Here is a 27,705-nt window from a genome sequence, read left to right as displayed (position 1 = left end):
CAGAAGTTGTGTTTGTTTGTTTCCTGGACTGTTTTGCGCATGAGAAGCAACTTGGTGCAGGATGAGGTGTTCAGTCAGAGCTCCCTTAACAGAACTCCAGACTTGACTCCAGATTGTTGGCCCTTCAGTGTTAGGCATCTCACCTTTATCAGAAAAGTCATTAATCCCATCATGACATTCCACAAGTACACTAAGGAGTAAGGTTTTAGTCAGCACTGGAGACAGTGCAAGCATACAGATACCTAAATAAGAAAGTTAGGAAGATCGATGTCTTTCTAGTGTGTCACTCTTCTTAAAGCAGTTTGTAGCTCATCTTTTTAAACACCTCTGCATCTATTTGCAATGTTATAGTCAGCAAGCAAATATAGTCAGCAAGCAAATCTGTGGAGGATTATAGAGATAATGTTAAATTGTGTTGAGATGCAGCAAGGAAGGCCAAAGCTCTCTTGGAAGTAAACCTGGCTAAGGAGGTGAAAGATAGCAAGAAGGGTTTCTTTAAATACATCAAAAGTAACAAGAAGGATGGGGAAAAAATGGGTCCATTGTTCAGTGAGGTGGGAGACATAGTGACAGAAAATGCAGATATGGCAAGATTACTGAATGGTTTCATTGCCTCAGGCTTTACTGCAAATACCAGCCCTCAGGATTCTCAGATACTGGAGGTACAGGAGCAGCTCTGGAGGGAGGAAGGCTCTCCACTGGTCAGTGTGGATTGAGTTAGAGATCACTTTGGTGGAATTAAAAAATGTACAAATCTTGGGCCCTAATGGGGTGCATCCATGAGTGCTGAGGGAGCTGGCTGGTGTTGCTGTACCACTCTCCATCACTTTTGAAAGATTATGGAGAATAGGGGAGGTGCCTGAGGACTGGAAGAAGGCCATTTTCACTCCTGTCTTCAAAAATGGCAAGACAGATGACCTGGGCAACTACCGATCAATCAGCCTCACCTCCATCCTTGGGAAGGTGATGGAGCAGCTTGTTCTGGAGGCCGTCTCTAACCACATGGAAGAATAGTTGTCAATAATAGCCAGCATAGATTCGCTAAGGGGAATCTTGCTTGACTAATCTGATAGCCTTCTATGAAGGTATGACCAAATGGATAGGTGAAAGGAGAGCAGTGAATATCGTCTATCTTGACTTCAGCGGGGCTTTTGATACTGTCTCCCATAACATCTTTGTAGGTAAGCTCAAGAAAAGTGGGTTAGATGATTGAACCATGACGTGGATTGGTAACTGGCTCAACAACAGAGTTCAGAGACTTGGGGTCAGTGGTGCAGAGTCTGGTTGGAAGCCTGTGGCCAGTGGTGTTCCCTGGGGATCAGTACTGGGTCCAGTTTTGTTCAATATCTTCATCAGTGACCTGGATAAGGAGATTGAGTGTACCCTCAGCAAGTTCGCTGATGATATGAAACTGGGGTGGGTGGCTGACACACTGGAAGGGTGTGCTGCCATCCAATGAGATCTGGATAGGCTGGAGAGCTGGGCGAAAATGAACCTCGTGAGGTTCAGTAAAGACAAGTGCAGAGTCCTGCATCTGGGGAGGAATATCACCAGGCACCAATACAGACTAGGGGCTGTCCTGCTGGAAAGCAGCTGCATGGAGTTCTAGTGGACAGCAAGTTATCTATGGGACAGCAATGTGCCCTTGTGGCCAAGAGGGCCAATGGCATTCTGGGTTGCATTAAGACAAGTGTGTCCAGCAGGTCTAGGAGGTTCTCCTCCCCCTCTGCCCTACCCTGGTGAGCTCGCACCTGGAATACCATGTCCAGTTTCTAGTTCAAGAGAGACACAGATCTGCTGGAGGGAGTCCCAGCAGAGAGCTAGGAAGAAAGACAGAGACCTGGGGCTGTTTAGTCTTGAGAGGAGAAGACTAAGAGGGGATCTGATCAGTGTATATAAATATCTAAGGCATGGGTGTCAGGATGAAGATGCCAGTCTCTTTTTGGTGGTGCGTGGTGATAGGACAAGGAACGACGGGTACAAGGTAGTACACAGGAGGTTCCACCTTAACATGAGGAGACACTTTATGGTGAGGGTGACACAGCACTGGAACAGGCTGCCCAGAGAGGTTGTGGAGTCTCCTCTGGAGACTTTTAAAACCCACCTGGATACGTTCCTGTGTGGCCTGCCCATAGTGATCCTGCTTTGGCAGGGGGTTGGACTGGATGATCATGGAAGGTCCCTTTCAACCCCTAACATTCTGTGATTCTGTGCTTAGCAGAGTATTGCTCCTATGAACAGAAAGCTCTGAGGAATCCAAATATTTGGGCTTTCTTTGTGTTTTCATGGAATATTGTGAGATATTTTGTGTTTTTATACTGGAAGAGAGCTCAAAAGTCTTTTAAACAGCTCTTTTCTTTCTCTTCTTTAAAGATGATTTATTTTTTTACCTGGAGGGCCTGAGCTAGTGGATGTTCAAGCTATAGCTGTACAAGTTTGTCTTTTAAAAGATATGTTTATTGGACACTTAGAGGTAATAAATATTAGATATTGGAAGTAGGCATTCTGAGAAAGTCATTCAACTCTAGTTTTAAATTGCAGAACTTTTGCAGGTGTTAGGGAACAAAATGAATCTCAGAGCTGGTCAATTAAATTCTTCAGAAAACTCTTAGGAAAAAAATCATGTTTCCCTGCTAACTACCATAACTTTAAAGTTTGCTTGTTAAAATTATTTTTCTCCCCTTGTAGTCTTGGAAAGCAAACAAACCAACCAACCAACCCTCCTCTTCTCAAAGCTACCTTCTTGAATTGGACAACATACACTGATCAACCCCCTGTACCAATGAAACTCACATAAATGAGTAAACAAAATGAATACAATAAATCGCATCCTTTTCTATAATTTTATTTAAAAATTCTTTGTAGTAGTATGAAGTAAATAATTTTAAGTATTTTTATTAGTAGAATGAGACCAGAACGAGTGATGTACCAGGTACTCTTCAAATTCAAAATTGACACAGTCTGTGTTAAATGCATAGACAGATAGAATATTGATTTTATTCCTTGGAGTTTGAAGTGAGGATTTTAGTCTTTTGGGGGTCAATGTTCAAATAGCTTCAAAATGTGTTATTTTTATAGTGTTAGGAAGACACATTAGTTTGTGAAATAACTAAAATGTGTACCATCCTAAGTGTTCTTCCTCTGTAAGTTATGTTATCATATTGTCTCTCTAGACAAGTAACTTTCTTTTGTCCTGTGACTTCTAGATCTGAATTTGAGCTAGAGATTGTCTTTTTTTTTTTTTTTTTTAGTGCTGTTTCTCAGAGACTTTCATCTATTGCAAAACAAGTTCATGATGTCAGGTTCAGAGAGTTTGTTAAGGCTTGTAAGCTTTAGCTTGATGGCTGTGTCCCTTTCTGCTGTGAAGGTCTTTGTGTTTAGATATTCAATGATACAGACAGAGGAAATGCTGAGATTTGGGTCAATCAAGCTATACCAAAAATGTATAAAAAATCAAACGAAATTTTATTTTATCAGACTCAAGTACTAAAGGACATCCAGAACACCTGGTTTCAGCAGAAAATTCTCTTGAGCCTGTGTTTTTATCACAAATGGTAAGAAAATTACTGTTGTTTCATGCAGTCCCAAACTAAGAGAACATCGTTTTTCTCTACAAAATACTTCTGTAAAAGCACAACAGATCTTTGGCTCTGTAACTGTACAGCTGCTTTCCTCTTTGAGTTGCTGCTACTGTGATATTAATGCTGAAATGTTTGGAGGGGCTTCATTTACTGCACTCCTCCCTCTTGAATAATTATTGCCAAGACTTGTTTTTAAATTTTAGTGTAATTCTGAATTTAAAAGATAGTTACACATAGGGTCATAGTAACTTTTAGGTTGGAAAAGACCCTTCAGGTTATCCTGAACCATTAACCCAACCATTAACCCAGCACTGCCAAGTCCAACTCTAAACCATGTTACTGTCACACCTACATGTCTTTTAAATCCCTCCAGGGATTGTGACTCCACCTCTTCCTTGGGCAGCTTACTCCAGGGCTTGACAACCCTTTCAGTGAAGAAATTTTTCCTTACATCCAAGCTAACCTTGCCCCCATCACAACTTGAGGCTGTTTCCTTTTGTCCTGTTGCTTGTTACTTGAAAGAAGATACTGACCCCCACCTCACTACAACCTCCTTTCAGGTACTTGTAGAGAGCAATTAGGTCTCCCCTTAGCCTCCTTGTCTCCAGGCTAAACAACCCCAGTTCAGTCAGCCACTCCTCAGAGTCATTATTGTCTGGACCAGCTTTACTGTCCTTCTGTGGACATGCCTCAGAACCTCAATGCCCTTCTTCTACAGAGGGGCCCAAAACTGAACACAGTATTCCAGGTACAGCCTCACTTTGGCACAATATTTGTTGAAACCCCTAAAACTTCTTGCAGACTTTTTTTCCTCTTCATATCATCAATAATGAAACGAACAATAGTTTATATGGAACTCCTAAATACTTACAATTAAAAGGTTGATTTCCTTTTGACAAGGAAACTTGTCTCTAGGGTGTCCATATGGTGGTCAACATGCACCGTGATAAAACTAACCTGTGCTGTGAAAGGGTTGCTCTGCTCAAAGTAGAAGTCTCAAAAGTATGGTGGCATACTCCACCATCAGATAAGGTTAAGGAAGAGATTTTTGCCTACCTAACTTGCCTTTATGACTCCTCATAAACTTTGATTACTCATGGATTCCACTTCAAGAAAATTCATCTCTGTCCCTTCAGTTCCCCGGTGAGTGTTACGAGTGTTGAATTCTGTGTTCATGGGTAATCTTGAATTGTCTGAGATTAGCAGCTCATAAATTTAAACACGTATAACTTCACTACTATTTCTTTGGCCATTAATGAAAATAATAATTTAGTAATCAGCTTAGAATAAATACTTTTAATTTGTGCTGTGCTTCTAGCATTTTGTCATGTGAGTTCTTGACTGTGAAGTCGAGATGATTTGGCGGTAGAGATCTTAACATGCTATGTGCCAAGATCTTGTGTTAGTGTGTGGAGATACTGACATTTGTGTATTCAGCAATTCCATCTGCTTCTAACATCATGGCCACTGATAGCAGAGGCTTTGATCTATGTTTTTCTACTCTTGTTCTAAAGGATTATCCTAGAGAAGCTGCAGTACAAGAAGATCCTTCCCTGCTTGTGGAAGATAGTGGAAGACCTAAAGGTAAGGCACATTGATGTACTTCTACAGCCCCTGTTTCTGTGAGAAAAATGATAATTAGAGGAAAGGGGAGCTTTAATTTTATCTTAGATATTTTTTCTTCAATACAGAAACTTGGGAGTGAAAACATTCAAAAGTTTGTTTGATAAAAAGATAGTGATTGTAATGCATATTCTTAAATCTCCTGCATTTTACTTCAGTCTTACTGGCAGTGCACTGGCTTGTGTAGCTCTTGTGATTAACTAAGAAGGACATCTACCAGTGCACCAGAATGTTGAGATTCCTTTTGCTCGTCAAACTATTCCTGTCTCTGAAGAGAACATCTGGGGAGGGACCTTGCTTGAGTGCATTTTCCTATTGTAATTATACTACAAATGCATATTTTTCTGCAAGCAACCTATACACTATAAAAAGTGTATTTTTAAATCCCTAAGAATCTAAGAAATCCCATTGTCGATGCCTTTTCCTTTAACTTGTGAATCCGCCAGCCAGCTGCAGTCAGATTTGGGGAAGTGAAGGCTTTTGAAGGAAAACACACTTCTGCAGGTTTCTGTGGCTGTGTGGTGGAAAGAAACACAGATCACTACCACTAGTTAAGGTTTCAAATTGATACTCCAGTTCCTCTTTTACACTCCAGAGGCAGCAGCTAGCTGGCTTATCAGCATGTGTGTAATCAGTAGCAGAGGAACACCAAACCTGCTGCATCTTGGGTTGTCACCTTTGCCTAGCAAACAGTGCACAAGGGAGAGCCTTCAATCCTTTTAGCACAATTTAAAGCTGTTACAAAAATTTGTTGTGATTTATGATGACTGCAGGGAAATATTCTTATCACAGTTTTATTTCTTAATTTAAATTAATTTATTTTCAAGTCAAGATTTGTAGTTTTATTGAATGAGTTATCTGAGCTCAAATTACCATTTACACGGCATTTTCCACCAAGATTTTATGAAAGTAAGATACTGTCATTTTCACAGCATAGTAGATTTTATTGATATAAATGTTCACTACTATGTATAATTGTGTTAAATATAGCCTACTATTATTCTCATTGTGATTTACATTTGCTACTTAGTGTAGGGAAAGAGTTTGCTATTTGCAAGAGATGATGTGGTTTGCGCAGGCAACCGATTCCTCAGCAATTTTGTTCATGTCTATCTCTAAAACAAACATTTTATGTCAGTAATCTCAGTGAAGTATGTTTTGTGTCCTTCTCCACAGATGATGTGTTTATTTCTCAATATGCTACTGGCCAGAAAGAGGCCTTGAGAGCAGTATTAAAGCAAAAGTAAGTGTCTCAACTCTTCTCTTTCTGTACAGCTTTGCTACTGTACTACTTCAGTTTCAGCTAAATTGCATAGCTGGTAAGGAAAAAGCTTTCTTTATTGTCCAGTATTAATATTCTTTTTTCTTTCTGTGTAGATGCTTTTCGTTTATTTTACCATTCAGAGTTTACTCGAATATCTTGTTTGTTTTGTATAGTTCTGGTAATGTCTTTAGACTATCTGAATTAATGATTTCATGCTATAAGAGTCAATCAAGTTCTGCTCTGATCAATAATTCATTTTGTACCAAAAATAAATATAATGTTTTTAAAGACATGTAAGGACACTTGCTGCTTACCCTTAGGCTTGGAAATCTTGAAGATCAGAAATTTAATTAGACTTTAATACTGTATGTTAAACTTTGCAAAATACAACCTGTAAGCCTGTTCTTTGCAGGTTGCAGTCACCACAATGAAATGCCTTTGTTATTAGATTCTGTAACATAATTTTGAGAAAATTTCTCACATTAAAGTAAAAGATGAGAATAAAATAGTTTCTTAGGTGTCAAGAGCTTCAAAAAGAAATGCTTATATAAATAGAAATATCAATGCTACCTGTGGGAAATCGTAAGAATGGTTTGGGTTCTAAGATCATCTAGTTCCAAGCCCATGACCATGGGTAGGGACAACTCCTACTATATCAGGTTGCTTAATCCTATGCTTGGAGAGGATACAGAGAAAACAATGCTATTTACAGGCACTTGTTTGTATTTATAGAACTCAAAATGCTCCTGTACCTAAGGAAGTGAAAGTACAGCTCTTAGGAAATGCCCACATAGAGAAAAAGGAAAGTGTTGGGCCTGACACCAGGTCAGCACACAGTGAAGCTGATTCTGCAACAGCCATTGCAGCAGCAACTGCTGCTGCCATTGCTTCTACAGCTCCACTTCTTAAAGTAAGTAGCTTGTGGTTGTATTCATTCTTTGTCTGCTTAAAGTAGTAGATGTTCTAAACAAGCCTGAAATTGTCGATGGTAGAGCCAGAGAGAATTGGATGTGTCCATGTCAAGGGTTAGGGCTTAGCCAGTCACTAAATGAGTGGCAGGCACTCTCTTTTAACCCCTCTTCCTTCCCGGAGGGGAAGAGAAAGGAAATAAGGCTGATGGGTCGTAAAAGAAAGCTGAAACTACTTTAATGAAAATAATAATAAAATAAAATATGTACAATATTACATATTACAATACATACAAAATCAATATTGAACCAAACCCTGCTCATGGCGGTTGTGGCACCATCACCATTGATGCTGTGGCAGAAGTCCCAGACTAGACTCAGTGGCAGACAGGAACCAGATTCACGAGCTGGGTTCTGGAACTGGATTCAGAAACTCATGGATTGGGGTCAAAGGCAGAATGGACAGAGTCCTCCTTAAATACAGGCCATTGAAAAAGAAGAGTTTGACCCTTCTGATCTCTCAGCTTTATACCAAATATGATATGCATAGAATGGAATCCCTTGTTGGTTAGTTTAGGGTCACCCAAACTGTCTGCTCTACTCTGCAGGTGTGGCCTTTTACTTTCAACATGCTTGAAGTGGCACACAAGATTTAGCAATGACCTTGGTCTGCACCTCAGTCCTTGGTACTAACTGGAAACATGAATTTTTATCACTACTAGAAGCAAACACTGTCTGTGCAAACATGCTGTTCTTATCAGAAGATGCAGTTAGAAATACTGAGGTGAAAAGCAAAAGCTGTGAACAGAATTGGTTCTGTTCTAACTCAAGCCAGGACAATCTGCTTATTGTTTTCTCTGTGTAGTAATCTCAGACTTACTGACCCATATAACATACAGAACTTATTTGGATTTGGCTAAACAATGGACCATTTGGCAAATGGACCATTTGAGTTATCTTTTAGAAGAATTGCATAGTATTGCTAAACCTCCAAATGTTAGGGCTAACTAGGATTTTATTTGTGTCTTTTGGGAAGCACATCAAGCCATGATGATGGGAGAGATGTTTTATTCTCTTTGTGCTTTCATGTCTTTTGCAGTCAGGCTTTTTTCCTCTTCTTTTGCTTTCTTTTTTTCCCCTCGCTTGCAGGTTCAGAATGATTTGGAATCAAAAGTTAACTCAGTTGCAGCATTACTTCATAAACTACAGGAGACAAACAGACATCTGCAGAGTGTTGCTGAACAGCAAACAGATAGACAGACTCGGCACGAGAAACCCCACTGTCATGAAAGAGTCCATGAGCTTGAAAAACAAATGAATGCTTTCATGGTGCAACGGATTCAGCATTTGGAAAAGTTACAGGAGCAACAAATGGAAATTCAGGTATCTAAGTAACAAGATAGAAGCTTTAGTATAATCGTTACTTCTGTATCTACATGTTAATAAGAATTTGGATTATATCTTAGCATTAGAAAGAAAGAAAGATCCAGCGGCCAGCATATGAGCTTAGAGCTTTTTTGGAAAAAGTTTTATTTCTGGTTCTGTCCCAGATGTCTGCTTCCCTCTGCACCCAAACATTTGTGCCTGTGGAACTTAAATGTGAAAAATTGTGAAATGATCACATTCCTGCTAAGAAATCGTTTAGACCTTTGTTAATTCAGGCAACTTTAATTTAGTAAGTAGTGAGTCTGATGAAAATTTTAAGTACAGTTGCAGTTTCTTCACAGAGTCTTTCAGCTTCTTAAAAGGCAGAATAATGGCCAAACATGTCTGTGTTCCAAGGCTGTCATAAAGGACTTTTCTTTCGAACAGCATGTCGAGATTTGATTAATACGCTTACACAGCAAGTGTTCATGCTTAGAGTTTTACTTGAGGAAAATAATAATATCAGAGATATATACTATTCTGTGATTTTCTCTTCAGGACAGATCACCCCAAGTCCAGTTCCTCTGACTCAGTGTAGAGTTGTGACCCTTATTAGCACTTCCACGTTTTGAGGCACTGACATGTGAAATTGTATGTTTAGAAAGATGCTTGAGATTCAGTCCAGGACAGATAATCAAATGAACACAAACTCCAGGTTTAATACAGTTGTCAAAATACTTGGTGTGATCATTGGATGTATAATGGGGTAATATCTTTAATCTGGAAGAGGGGACATTTAAACTGGAAATTTGGAAGAAATTCTCTACAGTGAGGGTGGTGGAACAGGTTGCTCAGGGAGGGTATGGATGCCTCCTCCCTGGAAGTGTTCAAGGCCGGGTTGGACAACCTGATCTAGTGGAAGGTGTCCCTGCCTATGGCAGGGGGATTAGAACTAGATGATATTTAAGGTTGCTTCCAACCCAAACCATTCCATGGTTCTATATTGTATATATCAGAAAACCTTTGTAATATCAGTAATCCTTTGTAATACTTTGTCTCTTAGTCTCATCTCATTAGCTCTGCAGTCAACCCAGGTGGCTTACAGCGAATTCCTATACCTTCCTCCAGTCTCATGGCAAAACAATCTGAGAAGCCAGAATGGCGGCTGCTTACAAACAGAGTGCCTTCATGTCAGAGGGATTTATTTCCTGCCAGTGCCCAAGGTGAAGACAAATTCTTAATATCTTATTTTCAGTATTAGTTCTACATTAATTCTGTTTTGATTAATATTGGATTGTATATCACATCAGTAATGCGCAGTGAACGTTTCTTCTGTATAGTTTTTGTATTGCCCGATGTCAGTAAAATAAGAGGGTGTTGGTCTCTTCTTCCTGGTAACAAATGATAGGAACACATGAATGGCCTCAAGTTGCACCAGGGGAGGTTTAGATTGTATATTAGAAGAAATTTCTTCACCAAAAGGGTTCTCAGACACTGGAATAGACTCCCCAGGGAAGTGATTGAAAGACACAGAGATGAGGTGTTGAGGGACATGGTTTAGCACCAGACTTGGTAGAGCTAGATAATGGCTGGACTCAATGATCTTAAAGGGTTTTGCCAACCAAAACAATGCTGTGGTTCTACAATATATAACATACACAACATATTCTGAAAATCTTCCATTTTAATTTAGAGTTTTGTATTCACTAAATGCTTAGTCTGGGCCAAGAGAGGCCTAGATTTAACCTAAAATAATCTTACTGATTCTAATGAACTTAATTCATAGTACAGTTGGGGTTTGGGGTTTTTTAGATCACTTCATCATAACACTTGATAGTATGAAATTTCCCCCTTGTTTAGTTTTCTAACTAGTTCTGCATTGTTTTGCATTTTTGTGAAAAATTCACGATGGTGATGTGTTTCTTTTAGATTTTTTTTTCTATGAAAAAATTGTTAACATTTAAATAACTTTACTTTTTCTTCTTCTTCTTCTGAAGCATATTCAAGCCAATTTCAAAGTCATGGCATTCATACACAAAAATCTCCTCCAAGGACACCAGTTCCTCGGAGATATGCTCCAGAACCTGTATCAAAAACTGTGAAAATCTCAAACAAAGGAAACCCTCTAACAGAAAAGGAAAATATTCAGAAATCCACAAGTGAAGGTACTGTGAGTAAGACACTCTTGTTCTCCACTGGCATGAATAGTATGGCCTGGGGATTATTTTGTGTGGTATGAGCTGCTGGGTTGCTGGCACTTAAATACACGTATTCAGAATATTTGAAAGTACATTTGGGAAGGGCTAGTTTTGTGGATAATCACTCTTAACAAACTAAAGACTTCATGACAGTACTGATCTGTAGCATTTCAACATAACTGCTCGCTGAGATGCTTTCTCAGATGGAAAATTGAATGACTCTTCATTGTCATGTTTAAGGAAGATTATATAGGAGAATGTAAAACTTGGGAACTCAGTAACTTCGTCGTTATAATTGGAATTGGAATTTTTTTCTCCCAAACCATGGATCCATGGGGTCTCTAGGCTGTCATAATGAAAACAGTAGAGGTAAAGCAACTGTGAGGTAATTTTCCTTTTACTGTTTTTGATCATTTTAGTGTCATAAAACTCAGAACAAAAAAAAAGCATCTTTTAAATTTTTTTTGTGTTTAGGATTATTTGAGGAAGAGCATTTAAGACAGTATTAAACACATTGAACAAACATAGCAGTAAATGTAACCTCCTTTTTTTAATGCCTTAGATGAAGAGAGAGTCCATGAGAGTGTTCTGAATTCTCAAGAAATGCCACTAAGGCAAACTGAGTCTTCTGAGAAGATAGTATTAAACAGAAATAAAACGAGCTGGCATTCTGAGAGAGACAGGTAAATAAATGCAACAGTCCTAAATTGAGGAAGATCTTTTGTTTGGTTTAATGGAATTGAGAAAGCTGTGTTAGATATCAATGGTGTAATAGAGTCACTGGTGTGGTCCTTAAGTCTGATGGAGCTGTGCTTGAAATAAAACACTGGAGCCCTTGTGTTTCTGTGCTCCTTTGGCTTTCTGTCATACTGAAAGTGGATGAAGGCTTGTTGCTAAGGATAGCTTATAACACTTTTCTCAGAGGTCTGTGGTTGTCACTTGGAGTGTTTTTCTGTCTTCTGAGTCTATTTCTTCTATTATAGCAGCTTGGAGAGTAGTGTCAGGAAGCCAGCTCTACAGGCATTGTGCTAAAGTGGGATTGCCATTGTCAGTGAGACTCCAAGCTGCCTGCTAATGGGAACTGTGTGAGTTCCCTTGTTGAGAAGGAGCAGCATCTGCCTAACAATTTCTAAGCTTTAAAGTGGATGAGAAAATGTTTTTAGCCATCCAGTCTGAAACATGTTTTCCCCAGCAATAATTCTGAGATATATAAGGAGAAACAGCCACGTATATACTGCCTTATTTATGATAGTATAGGCAAAAATGTTAATTACTTCAAATGGAAAGATATCCAAAGTTTCAATGTTATAGTTAGGGAGGAATTTTAGGTGTAGTTCTGCTGTGGAAAACACAAGGATACAGTTGTAGGTGATAAGTGGTAAACAGAGAAAACCCAGTAACTTGCCTGTAACCTCATGTGAAAATGCAAAATTCCATTGTATATAAAGGTTTGTTTTTCTTACCCTTTACATTCATGTTTACTTTCACTGTTGGCTACTTTCTTGGGCCACATGAGGAGCCCTGAGATGTTTAATCAAGAGTGTTTCTCCATCAGGAATGCTGCTCTACATGCAGACTCATTTCCTGCTCTGGAGAGCTCCTTCCAAAATGGCAGTGATGTTGAGAGAGTGGTGAAAAAAGCAGATGATTTACTTACGGATCTTGGCCGGTTGAGAGAAGAAATGCACGATGTGCTACAGGTAAAGTCCCTGTGATCAGAATGACCAAGAATTTGAGTAAGTGGAATAAAAGATGTGGAGAAAACCACAAGGTTTGGGATCAGTTAAAGATTGCTCTTGCTTTTACCTCTGTAGTAAGATTGGCATTGCTTGAAATGTGGAAGTCTATGTCTGTGGAAAGGCTTTGAGCCTGAGTTATAATGAATCTAGGAGTATGTGATGGACTGGACTGTAGAGGCTCTTACTGCCATTCTACCAAACATAAAACAGGTTGAAAAGGAAGAAACTAACAAGACAAAAAAATGGTTGGTTTGTTTGTTTGTTTTAAGGTTTTGAATATTTTTAGTGCTTGTTTTCTGATGGCTCTTCTCCTGTGATACCAGAGCCATGAAGGTGATCTAACATTCCTGTTTGGGAAAGAGCAATGTTCTATTTATCTGCAGTCAGCTTTAGGGATGACTTAAGCTCTAATACTGCGTTCAGTTTTGGCCCTTCACTACAAGAAAGACATAGAGCTGCTGGAGTGTGTCCAGAGAACAGCAAGAAAGCTGGTGAAGGGTTTAGAGCACAAGTCTTACCAGGAATGGCTGAGGCAACTAGGATTGTTTAGTCTAGAGAAGAGGAGTCTGAGGGGAGACCTCACTGCTCTCTACAACTCCCTGAAACAAGGTGGGATTCAGTCTCTTCTCTCTAGTATCAGATGATAGAATGAGAGGAAATGACCTAAAATTGTGCCAGGGGAGATTTAGGTTGGATATTAGGGAAAATGTCTTCACAGAACGAGTTTGTCAGGCATTGGAAGAGGCTGCCCAGGGAGGTGGTGGAGTCACCATCCCTGGATGCTTCAAGAAACGTGGGCATGGCACTTCCGGCCATGATTTTATGGCTATGGTGGTGTTAGGTGGATGGCTGGACTCACTGGTCTTAGAGGTCTTTTCCAACCAAAACAATTCTATGCTTCTATGATTCTAAGCTGCTTCCTTTCTCAGTTTGCCACTTCTTTTTGTAAAGAGTGCTGTTCCCAAAGAACTGCCTGGCACACATCAGTGTGTTGTTTCTCATGCTAATGAACCTTTGGTGTTAGAAGGGTTCTGTGCTGGCATTTGACTAATGAGGCTTTTGTCTGTTAGTTAACGTGGTTCCATGTGGCAGCTAGGTACATCTGATCATTTGTCCTGTCTGCCATGGTCCTCTCTGTTCTTGTAAATACAATCAGTGGGGAAGAAGAAAGACTTGAAAGTTTAAAGGTTTGTGAGTTGTTTTGGAATCCAATTAGTTCATTTCTGTGGCTGAAGGTTTCAGGTTGCATACTTTTCTAAAAATATTTTTTATTATCTGCCAGTTGTTTGTTGATGTATATTTAGAAAACCTAGCTTCATCTGTTGTATGTAATACTATAGCTGATGTGTTGTTTTATAGGTTTTGTAAGATACTGGTAGATGGCACTTTTAACAGTTCTTACTAGTAGAAATAGGTGCCATGTGCCCTATTTATATTGCAAATATTTGCTTACCATAATTACAAAAAACTGAAACGGAATAGCGTACCTTACTACAGGTGGCATAGAACAGGAAAAATGGGAGGAGAAATGTCAGATGCAAAAGCCACATTTGACATAAATGTATTAAAATCTTTCTTATGAAGAAGACTTCAGCAAATGTGGAGTTGAGTCACTTAGATTCACTCTAGTCACTTAGATTCACTCTCATCACTGAGAGATTAGTAAAGTGAAAAAGTAAATGTTTGGGATAAATGACCTCTTGCTTTGTCATGCAAGCAAATGTATGAATTAACTGAGACAGGCTGCAACGCAACACAAGGTGGTGCTCTAGTCCAAAAGAAGTATGCCGTAAGATTTAGGAGGTCACAGAGAGTTCATTGTGCCCGTTTACACTCATCAAATACCTACTCAAGATTTTACCTTGACAGGTCTCTCTTTAGATAAGTTTCAACAGCTCTTCTTCTGTCTCTTTAGGAAGCAAATACATGGAAATCGGACATGAATGATCTTTTTAAGGTATACTTTGAATTTTTATTTTAAGTACTGTAATACTGAAACGGTTTTGAATATGCTTTCAGTGAGCTAAAACTACAGCAACTGGTGCCTACCTGCATTAGTTAGAAAAGGTACAGGTTATATTACCTGAAGTAAGATTTAACTGGGTCTTTCACTGGTCTTACTCAGTCTTACTGAACTACCTTAAGGGAATAATACAAATGTCAAGCATAAAGCTTCCATCTCAAATGGACATAGACCCATTTCATGATCTGGGTCTAACTGGCAGGACTACAGTATCCTGTGATTGAATAAGTATCTTACATTTTCTCACAAATTTCACATGTCTTACTGAGCTTGTGTTTGTCAAAAAGTTTAATTTAAAAATGAAAATCTGTATAAAATTGGTAAGTAACCTGGTATATTGTGCTTTTTTCATCAGGCAAAATCAAGGTCATGGGATTGGTGTGTTAGTTTCTGTTTTGTAATGTCTGTTGTGCTTTGGCACTGCACCTGTTAGAACATAATTGTTTATTTCTAATTTGATAAAAGAGTAGCCTTAAAGCCAAAACTGATTTATGATCTCTGATATTTTTTTTTCCTGTTTATTCAGCTGATGCTTTGTCAAGCAGTTTACTCAAATTTAGATATTTTGGGTTTGTTTTGGGGTTTCTTTATGGACATTTGTAACTTCTATATTTTTCTTTGTTTCTTTTTTTTTGGAAAATGAAGCACTCTGCTTGGGGACCTCTGGGTTTCATCAGGAGTGTGAGAGGAATGCAAGACCTATAGCTGTATGGGTTCTTGTTTCCCATGTACTGCTGTCCCTTCCTTTTGTGTTTAGCAGCTAATATATGCTTGATTTTTATCTCTGTAAAAAGGTTCTGCAAAGTTAGAGGCTAATAGCTGCTTCATTGTTTCTTCTGAAAGGTAGAAATCAGTGAAAGGAGGAGTGGATCATGATGCTATTGAGAGGTTTATTTTGTTGTTTTCGAACAACCAAATTGTTTTGCTTGGTATTTCTTGGGACAGACTGATGCCAAATGAGTACATATATTTAGAGGACTTCAGTTTTTATTAGGCTTTTAATTATATTTAAATACTGTTAGATTTGCATGTGATACTTCACATATCTAATTGCCATCTTCTCACATGCTTGTTATCTCCATTAGCCTTGCTTCTCATACATTACATCATTTCACATTTGAGAGCTTTTGAATGTCTTTCCATTTGCTTGACTTTTAAATATCCTTGCCACAGACACTGAATGTTCCTGAGTAATTGAAGTTGATGATGGTACACATGGGGTGTATTTCATGTGATGGGCATTGATGTGACAGCAAATTAATAGGAATTCTGATCAGTATGTAGAAAACCGATTAAAATCGATCTGATCAATAGCTAGAGGTTCTGTTTCAATTTTAGTTAAAAAAACCCACTGCTGCATCTGATCTGCCTGAACATCATCAGCTCAATAAACCATCCATCCTTCAAAGTGTTAAAGTGCCAACATCTATACTGAGGGATGCTGAAAGGATTTTGAGAGAAGTTCAGAACAATAAAAAAGTTCTTGAAGAAAATTTGGATGCCATTATTCGTGCTAAAGATGGAGATGCCATGTATGCTTTTATTAACGCCTTGACTGCAAACAGGTTAGACCCCATGACTCTGTGCTTTGTGTGACTTACTGTATGGGCTTCTGTCATTCCTTTTTCATTTCTTTTTTTTAACTCTGTGCATTGAAGAACTTCACTGCAAAAAGTGACTCTTCTGAACAATCACCAGATGATTCTCTTGAATTTCAATGGTTTTGACCCTTTTGATCTGAGTCGGATTTTGTGATAGGTGCCTTTTCTTGGTAAAGATCATCTGGACAAACTGCTCTGCTGTTTTGACAAGGGGACAGTTAGGTTTTTGTAGACAAACTTGCATTAATAGGAAAATGAAAGAGTAATTCATCATTCAGAACAGGTGGGACTTCATAAGATGTAAACGTTACAGAATTAATCATCCTTTAGCAGATCTTTGACTTTTGAACTTTTGTTTCGTTAGTTGTGTTAAATAATCCTACTTGAGTAATTTTCAGCCTGGAGAAGAGAAGGCTCTGAGGAGACCTTCTAGTAGCCTTTCAGTACTTAAAGGGGGCATACAGGAAAGATGAGGAAAGACTCTTTATCAGAGAGTGTAATGATAGGATGGGGGTAATGGTTTCAAACTGAAAGAGGGTAGATTTCAGTTAGATGTAAGGAAGAAATTATTGTGAGGATGGTGAGACACTAGAATAGGTTGCTTAGAGAAGTTGTGGAGGCCCCATCCCTGGAGTGTTAAAGGCCCAGTTGGATGGGGCTTGATGAGGCTTTGGGCAACCTTATCTAGTGGAAGGTGTCCCTGCTCATGTCAGGGGGATTGGAACTAGATGATCTTTAAGGTCCCTTCCAACCCCAAATTATTCCATGATTCTGTGACACTTAATTTTGTGTTTTCCTGAGGAAGGTACTTACTTTCTTCAAGTAAAGATTTCTTGTTCAGTCATGATATCTGCAATCATTATCTTTTAGAGAAAGTACTAATTTTTGTCATCTCCTTCTTGTCTTTTGGGTTGGAAAGGTTTTGTTGCCTTGCCTTTCAATTTTTGATCAAAACAGGAACTGAAACCTGCCTGCCACTTACTCATAGCTGTTGGTAATAGTGACAGTATATACAAGTGAGGATGGGATTTGCAGGAGGCATTATGTAAGAACATTTCTAGGTTTGGGAAACTGGTAAACTATGCTAAGTGCCTTTTGGAAACTGTAGAGGTACATCATCTTACTACCTCTGTCTTCTGCGTTTTTCTTTTTATAGTGTTTATAGGTCACTACTATACCAGAACAAATCTATGCCACTGAAAAAGCACTGACCTAAAATAATTTTCTTCTGTTTCAGAGATGAATTGGAAGAGGTTTGTATCAGAAGGAGTGTGGATGAGTGGATTAAGGCAATCAGTGAAGAAATCCAGGTATGGCTGGAAAAAAAGACTTCAAATTTCTGCATTATGTTTTTCTGCCTTACATTGTTCTTTCATGTCGATAGTTAAACATGGTTGACTCATAACATAAAACATGAGAAAACTGCTTGTTATTACTAGCCTGTATTATACTCTAATAAAATATTTACTTCTCTTTTAAAACTTAAGCTGCTTAATGAAAATCACTGCTCACAGTTGCTGGCTAACATGAAAAACAGGCCATTTCTCAGAACTTCAAAGTTATCCATGGACTCTTCTGATAGCCTTGAAGATAAAATCTCATTTTATTAGGTTTATGTTTTATCTTTAGGCTGAAATGGCAAGAAATGATTCAGAACAGGTGAAATGTGATCAAAAGGTCCCATGCATCAAGAGAGCCCAAAACATCAAGGCCATGAAGACCAACAGAGAAATTAAAGAAAAAAATAAAAAAATCCAAGGATGCTCAACAAAGAAGCCTTTATCTGCAGCTAAGTCATTGCAGAAGCAAGCAGAAGATAACACAAGAAAACAGAAGTTTAGATCTTACTTTTCTTCTGAAAGTTTGAAGAGGAAAGAAGAAATGGCAGCTGTGAGTTCCCAAGTAGTTGGTTTTGGGTTTCGGTAAGGACTGCTATGCTTTAGTCTGCAGCATGCATGTGAAAAATTGTGTCTGTAGCTTCAGTAATTTTAAATGAAAGTGATAGTCCTGTCCTACTGTCTTTTCTGTCCTTGTTTTCGTGTACTGTAGAAGCCTAAGCTAAATGTCCATAACAAAGTAGAATTCATTGTCCTCTTACGAATTTGCCTTACCCAGCTTCTTGTATGTATCCTCTATGTGTAAATGTTTGTGTCTGCTTGCAATTTACACTGTTTGTTGCAGGACTTGTAGCTTTTTTCCCTCTAGACTTTTGCTACACTACTTATGTGTTCACATTTTCATACATGAAGAACTGTAAACTCTTTTGTGTGTGTGTGTGTCAGGGTCCTGTGAATGGAAGTGCGGCGACACAAAATGAAGACTATCTGTGCCGAGTTTATGGGAAACCAGTTTACCAGGGCCATCGTAGCACGCTTAAAAAAGCACCATATCTGAGATTCAACTCTCCCTCTCCCAAATCTAAAGTTCAAAGACCCAAGGTGATAGAGTGTGTTAGAGGTAAGCAATTCTTTTATGTGAACAAGATGTTCCCTTCCATTTTTTCTGTTAGAAATTCCTTATTTAAATGAAACTATTTAATTGTAGCTCACCTGCTCTTCAATTTAAAGCTTAAGCAACTGCACTAGGGAGGTGGTCGGTGCTGCAGTGTTTAAGAGGTATTTGGATAATGCCTTTAATACCATGCTTTAACTTCTGGTAAGTCCGTGGGCAGGCAGTAAAAGTAGATGATTGTTGTATGTCTTGGAATAGTTGGTTCAGAAAAAAATCAGCGATAGCATGGCCAGCAGGAATAGGGCCGTGATTGTCCACCTGTATTCAGCACTGGTGAGAATGCATCTTGACTACTGTGGTTTAGCAGCAGACTTGGTAATGTTAGGGTTATGGTTGAACTTAATGATCTTAAAGGCTTTATCCAACCAAAGCAATTCTATGAATCTATTCTATTCTAAAAGATGCTCTTTTCAAAACTAAAAAATAGCAGCAGGTTTTCAGATTTGCTTTGTGTGTATTTCACTTATTTTAGATTGTCAAATGAATACTTATCTCTAAATACAATAAACATGTTCATAAATATTTATTATTATCCAAATCTTGAAGAGCTGCATTGCCAGAAGGGATGACATAAACACCTGAAAGATGTTCTTGTTGAAAAACTAACCAGGCCCTTGATAAAGGTTACTGAGAGATGCATGCTTCGTGTCAGGTTTATCCAGTCACGTCATCTAAATGTTTGATTTATTCAGAGCTAAGAAATCTCCTAGGATTTGAAAAATTAAGGAAGCTTCATATTTAATTTCCTATTTCTGATACATTAATTGAAATGAGAACATTTAAGCTTCTGAGTGTGAAAATGACACCTGGTAACTTGAAAATATTGAGAGACATGTTGATCAGAAGCATTGACTAAGTTCGCTATATGCAGCTAACTTATTTTGTTAGTCAAGTCAGGGTTGAAAGTAGAGTATAACTCTTGTACTACCTTGTTAAGGCTATTTAACTGATAAAGGTTATTAGTTGATTAATGATTCCATTCATTAGTTTTGTAGGCAAACTATTAGGATCAGAAGATTCTAATTTTCAAACCCTTGAAAAATGTGTAGAAATAATAAAAAGGGGAAGCTGTGTATCTGATAAGGGCAAATACAGATGAACTTTATCCTGAGTTAGCAGAAAGTCCTGTTTTAATTTGACCTGGTTTATTTCCTAGCTATCTTTTCAAAATTAACTGATTCTTAATACAGAAAGGAAGATTAATATTTAATACACATCAGTTTTTCTGACATCAGTTATCTTTTTACTGTAGGAGAGAGCAAGCAAATTATATGATAAAAGATAATGATGGAGAGAAAGAGTGTGAGTGTAAGAGGCAGTTGAACTGATAGTGGACACAATTAAGTTAAAAAGATAAGCATCAGTGGAAAAATATTAGTTGGCTTCCATCTGTGCTTCCTCCACTTACGCTGTTGTTACTCATGCAGGGTATTTTCATGCAGGGAAAATACACTTGATGCAATCTTAACTGTCATGTTTGAATAATGGGGCCTGAGTTTTTATTATGACTGTGAAAATACTATATTCTGTATGAAATATAAGAGACCATTAAAATGTATGGTGTGAAACATATATATGTCTTTGAAGGCAAGTACTGCTGGTTTGGGGGGTGTGGAGGTTTTTTGATATTACGATGTACGTCCACAGTGGTAAATCCTCAAAATGCTACAAGAATCTTTTGTAAAGCTTAGCATAGGCTTTATGTCATTTTCCTGGCACTTTTCTCATCTGTCCAGTTGTGATCTATGAAGACAAAATGATGTTGCTAGAAAGTACTTGGAATTCTCATAACCGTCCTGGAAAATGTGGGTTATAGTCCAGGCAAAAATCTAGAACTTTCAAAACTTGAGGACTTGGTGTCTGAAAGCCACTACTTTTGTGCTGAATCACTTCTTTTTTGTAAAAAATTCTGGAGAACCTGTATGATCTATCACTCTTTTTGACAACTTGCTATGCTGCATGTCTGTAACATGGTTTGTACTGCACAGACTTTTCTGAATAAAATGTGTGCTAGTAAGCACTTGGTCTAGCAATAACAATACTGTGACCACTAAGATTTGGATTGAGAACAGACACTGCTTTAGAGATATTTAATCAGCAGTTCTGCTTTTGCTGAATCCTAAATGATATTTTTCTTCAATATTTATTGGGCTCTTGTGCTTTATAGAAGGTCACAGCCTTTCCATGGAGGCCAATTTCATCATTCCAGAAACAATACCTTGTAAAGAGGCAGAAAAAGTGCCCCCCTTCCTCCCAATGTAATTATAAGAAGTAGGCCATTTGATCCTGCCAGTTTTCTACCGGTAAGTACAGGTTGCACACAGTTGTAATAGGCTGCTTCTGTGCTGTACCTTGTTTGCTGTTGGAGGCAGATAAAAATGGAGAAAACTGTGTCCTGGATCCATGATGCATTCTTTCAGAACTCCTGCGTGCAGTTTAAAAGCTCTTTGCTTGAAAACAGAGTGAACTCTGGATAGCCTTTACCCAAAGTGATTCTTGTCCAAGTCATGAAGTCATACTAGAGCAGTACAACAATGTGTTTGCTATAATAAAGCCACCATAAAACTTGTTTCTCTATTTCACATCAGATTGCAGGTACAAAAAACCGTGGTTTTGTCTTTATCTTGACAGTAAATAAAATAAAACACCTCCTTGTATTCTTCTTTAAGGAAGAAAGAAAGGAAGAATATGGATATTTACGGTTTTGTACATGTCAGTTACCAGACTAGCACCTCTATTAATATAAGTCCTGTTTCCAAGTTTTCTGATCTTAATGGCTGTAGAGTGAGGTCAGCCTTTGTTTCATACTGGCAGTAGTTGTCTTTGACTCTTCTTATAAGACAGTTGGTCAAGCTGCATAATGTTTCTGCTTTCCTACATCTTGCCAATAAAATGGAAAAGCAATACTTTAGTCTTTCACATGGGTCTCATGAAGACAAAAGAGTTAAATGCTTTGAGGGCTGCTATTGTGAAAGATGGTGTTATGGCAGGAAAATATAAATAATAAAATTAAAACCAGATCTGTACTCCTCTAGAGTAGGGGTGTAAATAAAATGAAATACAGTTGAATTAGCACTTTAAGGTACTAAGTTCTTAAAAAAAGAAAGAAATCTTGCTTGGATTAAGAATGGTTAGTTCTTTGCGTCACAGATCGGCACCCAGAGATTCCCTTCCCAGCACTGATGTACCAGGTGATAAAGGCTTAAAAATTATTGGGAGTCTTTGGTGTTGGGTTTGATTGGCTGGAATACCCAGACTTACTAAATGACTCTTATTTTGTTAAAGCAGTCTACTGAGCTTGTTTTAAATTAGTGTTAGAATAAGGATGTTTATTTAAGACTGAAATGGCCATCTGGAGAGTCTCTTTTCAGTCATTTTATAACTCAGCCATTTTCTTTTGCAAATAAACTGTAGTGACTAATACTTGGTTTCTTAAGGGAAGTTAGGAAAAAAAATCCAGCTAACACTTTTGAGTAAGAGGGCATTTCTAAAAAAAGTTGTTTTCTTGCATCATTTGAACTGATAAATATATGTAAAACACTTTTTTTAAGCTAAGTTTAATTAAATGTCTAGTTTTTGCCTAGTGCAAATAAACTTTTCGGGGGAAATGAAAAGTTGAAAGCAATTAAAATGAGGTGCTGTGTGTATACAGTACTTAATCATTCTTACTGTGAGAACCTTGTTTTTACAACTTGGCAGTATTACAGATATGTTGCCAATTTCTGCTTTTACTCAAGAGTTCAAGGCCAGGGGGACTGTTAGATCATGTGGTGTGACCTCTTCTAAATCACAAGCCACTGAGCTGTATCTATTTATGTTACTGAGTCCACTAATTTGTCTTTGAAGACAATTTTTCTGGCTAACCTACTCTTTGCAGAAAGGCACATGCTGATCATTTAAACAGACCAGAAATCCTGCCCTTAATTCTCCCCATGTCTACGTATCTTATGGTTCAGAAGTAAATGGGACACTTCAAATTTATAGTGAGTTTTTGGCTTCACTTTACTGCTACTTCAGTTTCCAGATGATTTTCCTTAAAAAAATCAAAAAGGGCTTTTAATGTCCAATCTATTTTAATATTTACAGAGACAGAGAATTAGTACTGAGTGCAGCATTAACATATATGAAAGTCTTCTGACTGACATCCTGTCCAGACATCCCACTGACCACAGCATTGTATTGCGATTTCTCATTGCATTGCTTATCCAACATGACCTTAAAGCCTTTTTTGGAGACACTTCTTCCTGACCTATATTTGCTCACTGAAGAGTTATGACTTGTCCTTCTTGTTTCTAGACTTATAACCCATAGTTTGTGTGTACAAAAATACCACTTCTTGAATGAATTGCCTTACTTGCTTGTCTGCATTTGTTGAAAGTCACATTATCAATCTTTATTATCTCTAAATTTTATAATCCCTATTAAATGTGAACAGACCTAAAAAGTGTTTGTTGCTATGTGTTAACTGGCCATTAGTACAGGAGGGGTGATGATTAGAAACAGCAGAGCAGTAAGATGACATTTTTCAGCTGTAGTGAAGATACAGAGTTGGTTACCAATGTGATTCTTTCCAGGTTCATTTTTCTAATGCCTACAAAATAGCAGTAGAAGCACTTCTGTTTGATTCATGATTGTCGACTCCTTTTTTGGGGATGTGCTACTCAGTTTTTACCCATTTACAGCATTCATCATTTCCTTAATAATATCCATTATTTGCATAGAATACAGGTTGAATGAGACCTTGCATAACGAGAAATGCGCAGTAAATGTTCTCCCCTGCTGTATGCCTAGGCGTTGTTCCATACAAGTTACTTCTGGTAGCAGAATAAATGTATTTTCAAAACATAACAATGCCTTTTTGAAACTGGACCAAAAAACTAGTGCTTCCTCAATGTTGCAAGTCAAGGCTTATGAATATTGGTTATGGCTTTGTTTTCCAGTAGCAGTGAGTTGTTAAACTGGGAATTTGTAGGTTAAAGCTGTTCCTTTCAGTACTCGTCAGTCTTGTGTCTGGAGACAAACTGTGTGTTTGTAAAATGGAGGCAGTTAATCAGATAAACAACAGATGAAATTTTGGCTGTATTCTGCAGCCTGTATATTTTTCGTTCATGTTCTTCTAATCCTCTATTTCCAACCTAAATCGTGGGTTTCCTCTTAGCTGATGAATCACGTTTCATTCCAGCCTACTACTATTCTTGTGTCCTTTTCTTCACGTTTCTATACCTTTATTTGCTAGATTCAGATGTTCAAAAATTGTAATTTTAACTCCTTCAATTGCTGTCAATGCTGAGACATGTAACTTGCCACTTCCAGGCTCTGCCTTTCCTTTCTCTTTCCTTCATTCCTTCCATCACTCAGCAAAACATGTATAGTTGTATCAGTAGAAGGGCTTAAATTACTTGAATGTGTGGTTACTGTGTTTGTACATGTGTTCATGACACACAATCTGTCTCTCTGCTGTTGTTCCAGGTACAAAGGTGAAGTCAGCAAGAACACAGACTAGTTCTCACACACAGAAAGTGGTAACCAGCCCTAGGAAGCAGCCTCCTTTATACCCTCTTGCCCAGGAAAATCAGTATCTTTTTAGTCCAAGCCAAGATGTGCCTGCTGTCCGTGGTCCACTTGAAGGTCACCTAATTCCTATGGCTATTCCACTAGGTAGGAGAACATAACCTGCAGAAGAATTTGTGAAGGTTAATTACTGCCACTTCATGGAAATACAACTTCCATCTTCTTAAGTCAGTGATTTGCTATGAGCCATGAGATTTCAGCTGCCCTTCTTGTGGGAAATCTACATAGGGGAACAGCATAAAATGTTCTGGTTCTCCTCCTTCTTTGTGCTGGATATCTTGCAACACCCTGAGAGGGCAGTGATTTGCTTATCTGTAACTTCTATAGTACACTTTACATTTCTAGGGTTCTTTTTATGGCTTTAAGTTTGATATTCATACAAGCAAGAACTGAATGGTGGGCCTTGAATTCAACATTTACAATGACTTCAGCCCAACAATTTCAGCAAGATTGTGCCAGACACACTAAATTTATTGTCACAGCTTCTGTATTTATGAACCTTCAGTAGAACCTTTATGTAGGACTTGTTTTAGGAAGGGTTAGTATTATATTGGCATTTAAAGAAGGCAATTATTAATAAAAGGGAGTTTCTCAAACAAAAATGTGTGGGATGCTATACTATAGTATAATTGTGTTTTGAATATGATTAACAAAACGTGAGGTGGGGAAAGCACAGTATGTAATCTTTGAACAGCAAACACAACGTAGCTATTCAGGGTTTCAGCAGTAGGTGTCATCATAGTCAAGAGAAGTGAGTAACTTCGAAAAATAGAAGGGTTGAGTTCACAATTTCTGCTGGGAAAGCCTTAAGATTCCCTGGTGAAGCACTGTACTTTACCTAGTGTTAACAGGGAACTTTTTAAATTGTTCTGTAATTGAGTACAAGATTTCCATCTCATATGAAACACAGATGCTCAGAATTCAAATTTAATTAACTTATACATTTACTGACTTTGGAGATTTACATCTATATATCTATATCTATATCCACGCACCTTAACTTCTTTTTAAACTGTCCTTAGGTCAAACCCAAATTAGTGACACCTCCCTGCAGCCTACTGGAGTAGTTATTGGTAAACCACACCCTGTAACAGTTACAACCTCCCTTCCTCAAGTGCCACCAAAACCACTGGTTGAGGTAAAGAAGCCAAACATAGCTGTAATAGAAATGAAATCAGAGAAGAAGGATCCACCTCAACTGTCTGTGCAGGTACACATCAAGAGTGGTGATTATTTGTTTATTTTGATAAATGATGACTAAAGACAAGCTTTATCCATCAGTAACTTACCTTGACATCAGCAAATGGTTTTCAGTGAGCATTAGAAACATAGAATGGAGTGACCAAGAAGTTGTCATGCTATGCTAATATTTTTAGTCATATTTTAACAATTACCTTTATTATTTGACCAGGATAGAAAGTTATTCCTGTCTACGCTGGGTATGTGTAAAATAGCTCTATGTCACTGTTTGTTTGTTTGGTTGTTGTTTTTGTTTGATTGGTTGGTTTGGTTTCCTTTTAAATGAGATTGTTGAGCCTGAAAAAACTTGGAATAAAAGCAGAACACTGGAACAGACTGCCACAGAGGGTTGTGGAGCCTCCCTCTCTGGAGATACTGAAAACCTGTCTGGATGTGTTCTTGTGTGATCTGGTATAGCTGATACTGCTCTGGCAGTAGGGGTTGGACTAGATGATTTTTTGAGGATCCTCCCAGCCCCTAACATTCTGTGATGCTGTAATATAAATGTCAGTTTTCTTGGATGACTGTATTGGCCTTTAAGATTTCTGTTTCAAACATGATAGTGAGCCCAAGGAGTTCACTCCTGATTAACCAGCCACTGCAGTCTTAGTGGGTTGGCTGTTTTTCTTGTCAAGGAACTTAATGTTTCTTGCACAATCATTACTTTGGATTCAAATTGTTGAGAATATACACACTCCTACACACACCTTTCAGATACAAATGGTTCCTGGAACTCAGAGTTAAATATGGGTAGATTGGTGTGTGGCTTGTTTCCTTGCTGTTATTACTGCATTCTATCCATGTGCATGTTACTGTTATTTCACCTAGTTCTTAAATGTTTAAGGGGACTCTTTTATTTTTTTGTTCTCTTCCAAAGAATCAAGCAAGCCATTAATTATTTGTTTTTCAAAACACTCGCAGCACATTTTGATCCTGTAATGGACATGCCTTTATTACAAACTATACTGTAATACAATTATTCCTTTATTTTACTGTACCAGACATATGACAATGTGAAGCCCATAACCAGCCTACACAGTGGCTGGTTAGACCAGCACAGTGTAAATTAATTCCAAGTCAAGAACACATCTACTGTGTAAACAGTTGTAGGTATACTCACCTTTTGTCACATGCAAGACTGTGTATCAGGGAATTAGAGAACATGGGAAATCAGGTACTACAGGAAAAGAGGTGAATATTTCTGGGGTTAGTTTTCATGTGTTACAGTATTTTGTTTTTCAGAACCAAGTTATCACATACAGGTATGAGAAAAGGAGCTCTCTGAAGTTTAATGGCTCTGCAGCAAGTGGAAAAGAGAATCTAAAATGTTTGATGATAGTAGCCAAGATAATACATAGATTTTTCAGATTGGTGCTTTTTTCTATCCTAGGTGTTACCCAATGTAGATATTGACAGCGTTTCAAGTGACAGTGGGAGTGTAAACCACATTCTTCCAGGCTCTGAACCTGCACATACTCCTGTCAATGCTGTAATACAGGTATTGATTGTCTAAATGTCTGTGAATTTACTTTGTTAATAAAGAAAATATGTTAAATTGTTAAATTTATGAGTATTAAATTTATGAATGTTAAATTACTGCAAACTTATTATCTCATACTTTTAGTTAGAGAAATTGGACAGTTCCAGGAAAAATGGAGTAATTATTCCAAAGAAATTCTGAGATATTTGCTTAAGAAAATGAAAAATTGCAGCAAGACACTGTTCTTCCAAGGCTAAATAATCACCATAGCAAAACTCTGAGGAAAACAGCATTTCTTGGTCCTGTTAAGAGCTGTAGTCCCTTGTTGGCCCACATCTGTCTTATTTATACTGGTGTCAGTGTTCTGGCATGAATAGCAAGTTGAGAGAGGTGATTCTCCCCCCCTATTCCACTCTGGTGAGACTCCACTTTGAGTACTGCGTTCAGTTCTGGAGCCCCTATTACAGGAAAGATATGGACGTGCTGGAACATATCCAGAGAAGGGCCACAAGGATGATCAGAGGGCTGGAGCACCTCTCCTATGGAGACAGACTGAGAGAGTTTGGGCTGTTCAGTCTGGAGAGGAGAATGCTCCGAGGAGA

The 27,705-nt window shown here is 38.1% G+C and overlaps 1 protein-coding gene across 1 annotated transcript in view; it reads left to right on the top strand.

Moving 5' to 3' along the window:
• KIAA0586 (KIAA0586 ortholog) overlaps window positions 1-27,705 on the top strand; it is a 109,941-nt gene that overhangs the window by 407 nt on the left and 81,829 nt on the right. Inside the window, 17 exon segments of the mRNA XM_054400675.1 lie at window positions 3,485-3,554; window positions 5,096-5,165; window positions 6,381-6,447; window positions 7,201-7,378; window positions 8,526-8,759; window positions 9,805-9,964; window positions 10,739-10,906; window positions 11,502-11,622; window positions 12,495-12,639; window positions 14,594-14,635; window positions 16,040-16,266; window positions 17,540-17,612; window positions 17,932-18,192; window positions 18,585-18,759; window positions 24,283-24,471; window positions 25,407-25,594; window positions 27,014-27,121. Of these exon segments, the coding sequence (XP_054256650.1) occupies window positions 3,485-3,554; window positions 5,096-5,165; window positions 6,381-6,447; window positions 7,201-7,378; window positions 8,526-8,759; window positions 9,805-9,964; window positions 10,739-10,906; window positions 11,502-11,622; window positions 12,495-12,639; window positions 14,594-14,635; window positions 16,040-16,266; window positions 17,540-17,612; window positions 17,932-18,192; window positions 18,585-18,759; window positions 24,283-24,471; window positions 25,407-25,594; window positions 27,014-27,121 (2,476 nt within the window).

Source organism: Indicator indicator, chromosome 4 (genome assembly GCF_027791375.1).
Source record: "Indicator indicator isolate 239-I01 chromosome 4, UM_Iind_1.1, whole genome shotgun sequence".
In the NCBI taxonomy this organism is placed as follows: Eukaryota; Metazoa; Chordata; class Aves; order Piciformes; family Indicatoridae; genus Indicator; species Indicator indicator.
This window is presented reverse-complemented; position numbering and strand designations above follow the sequence as displayed.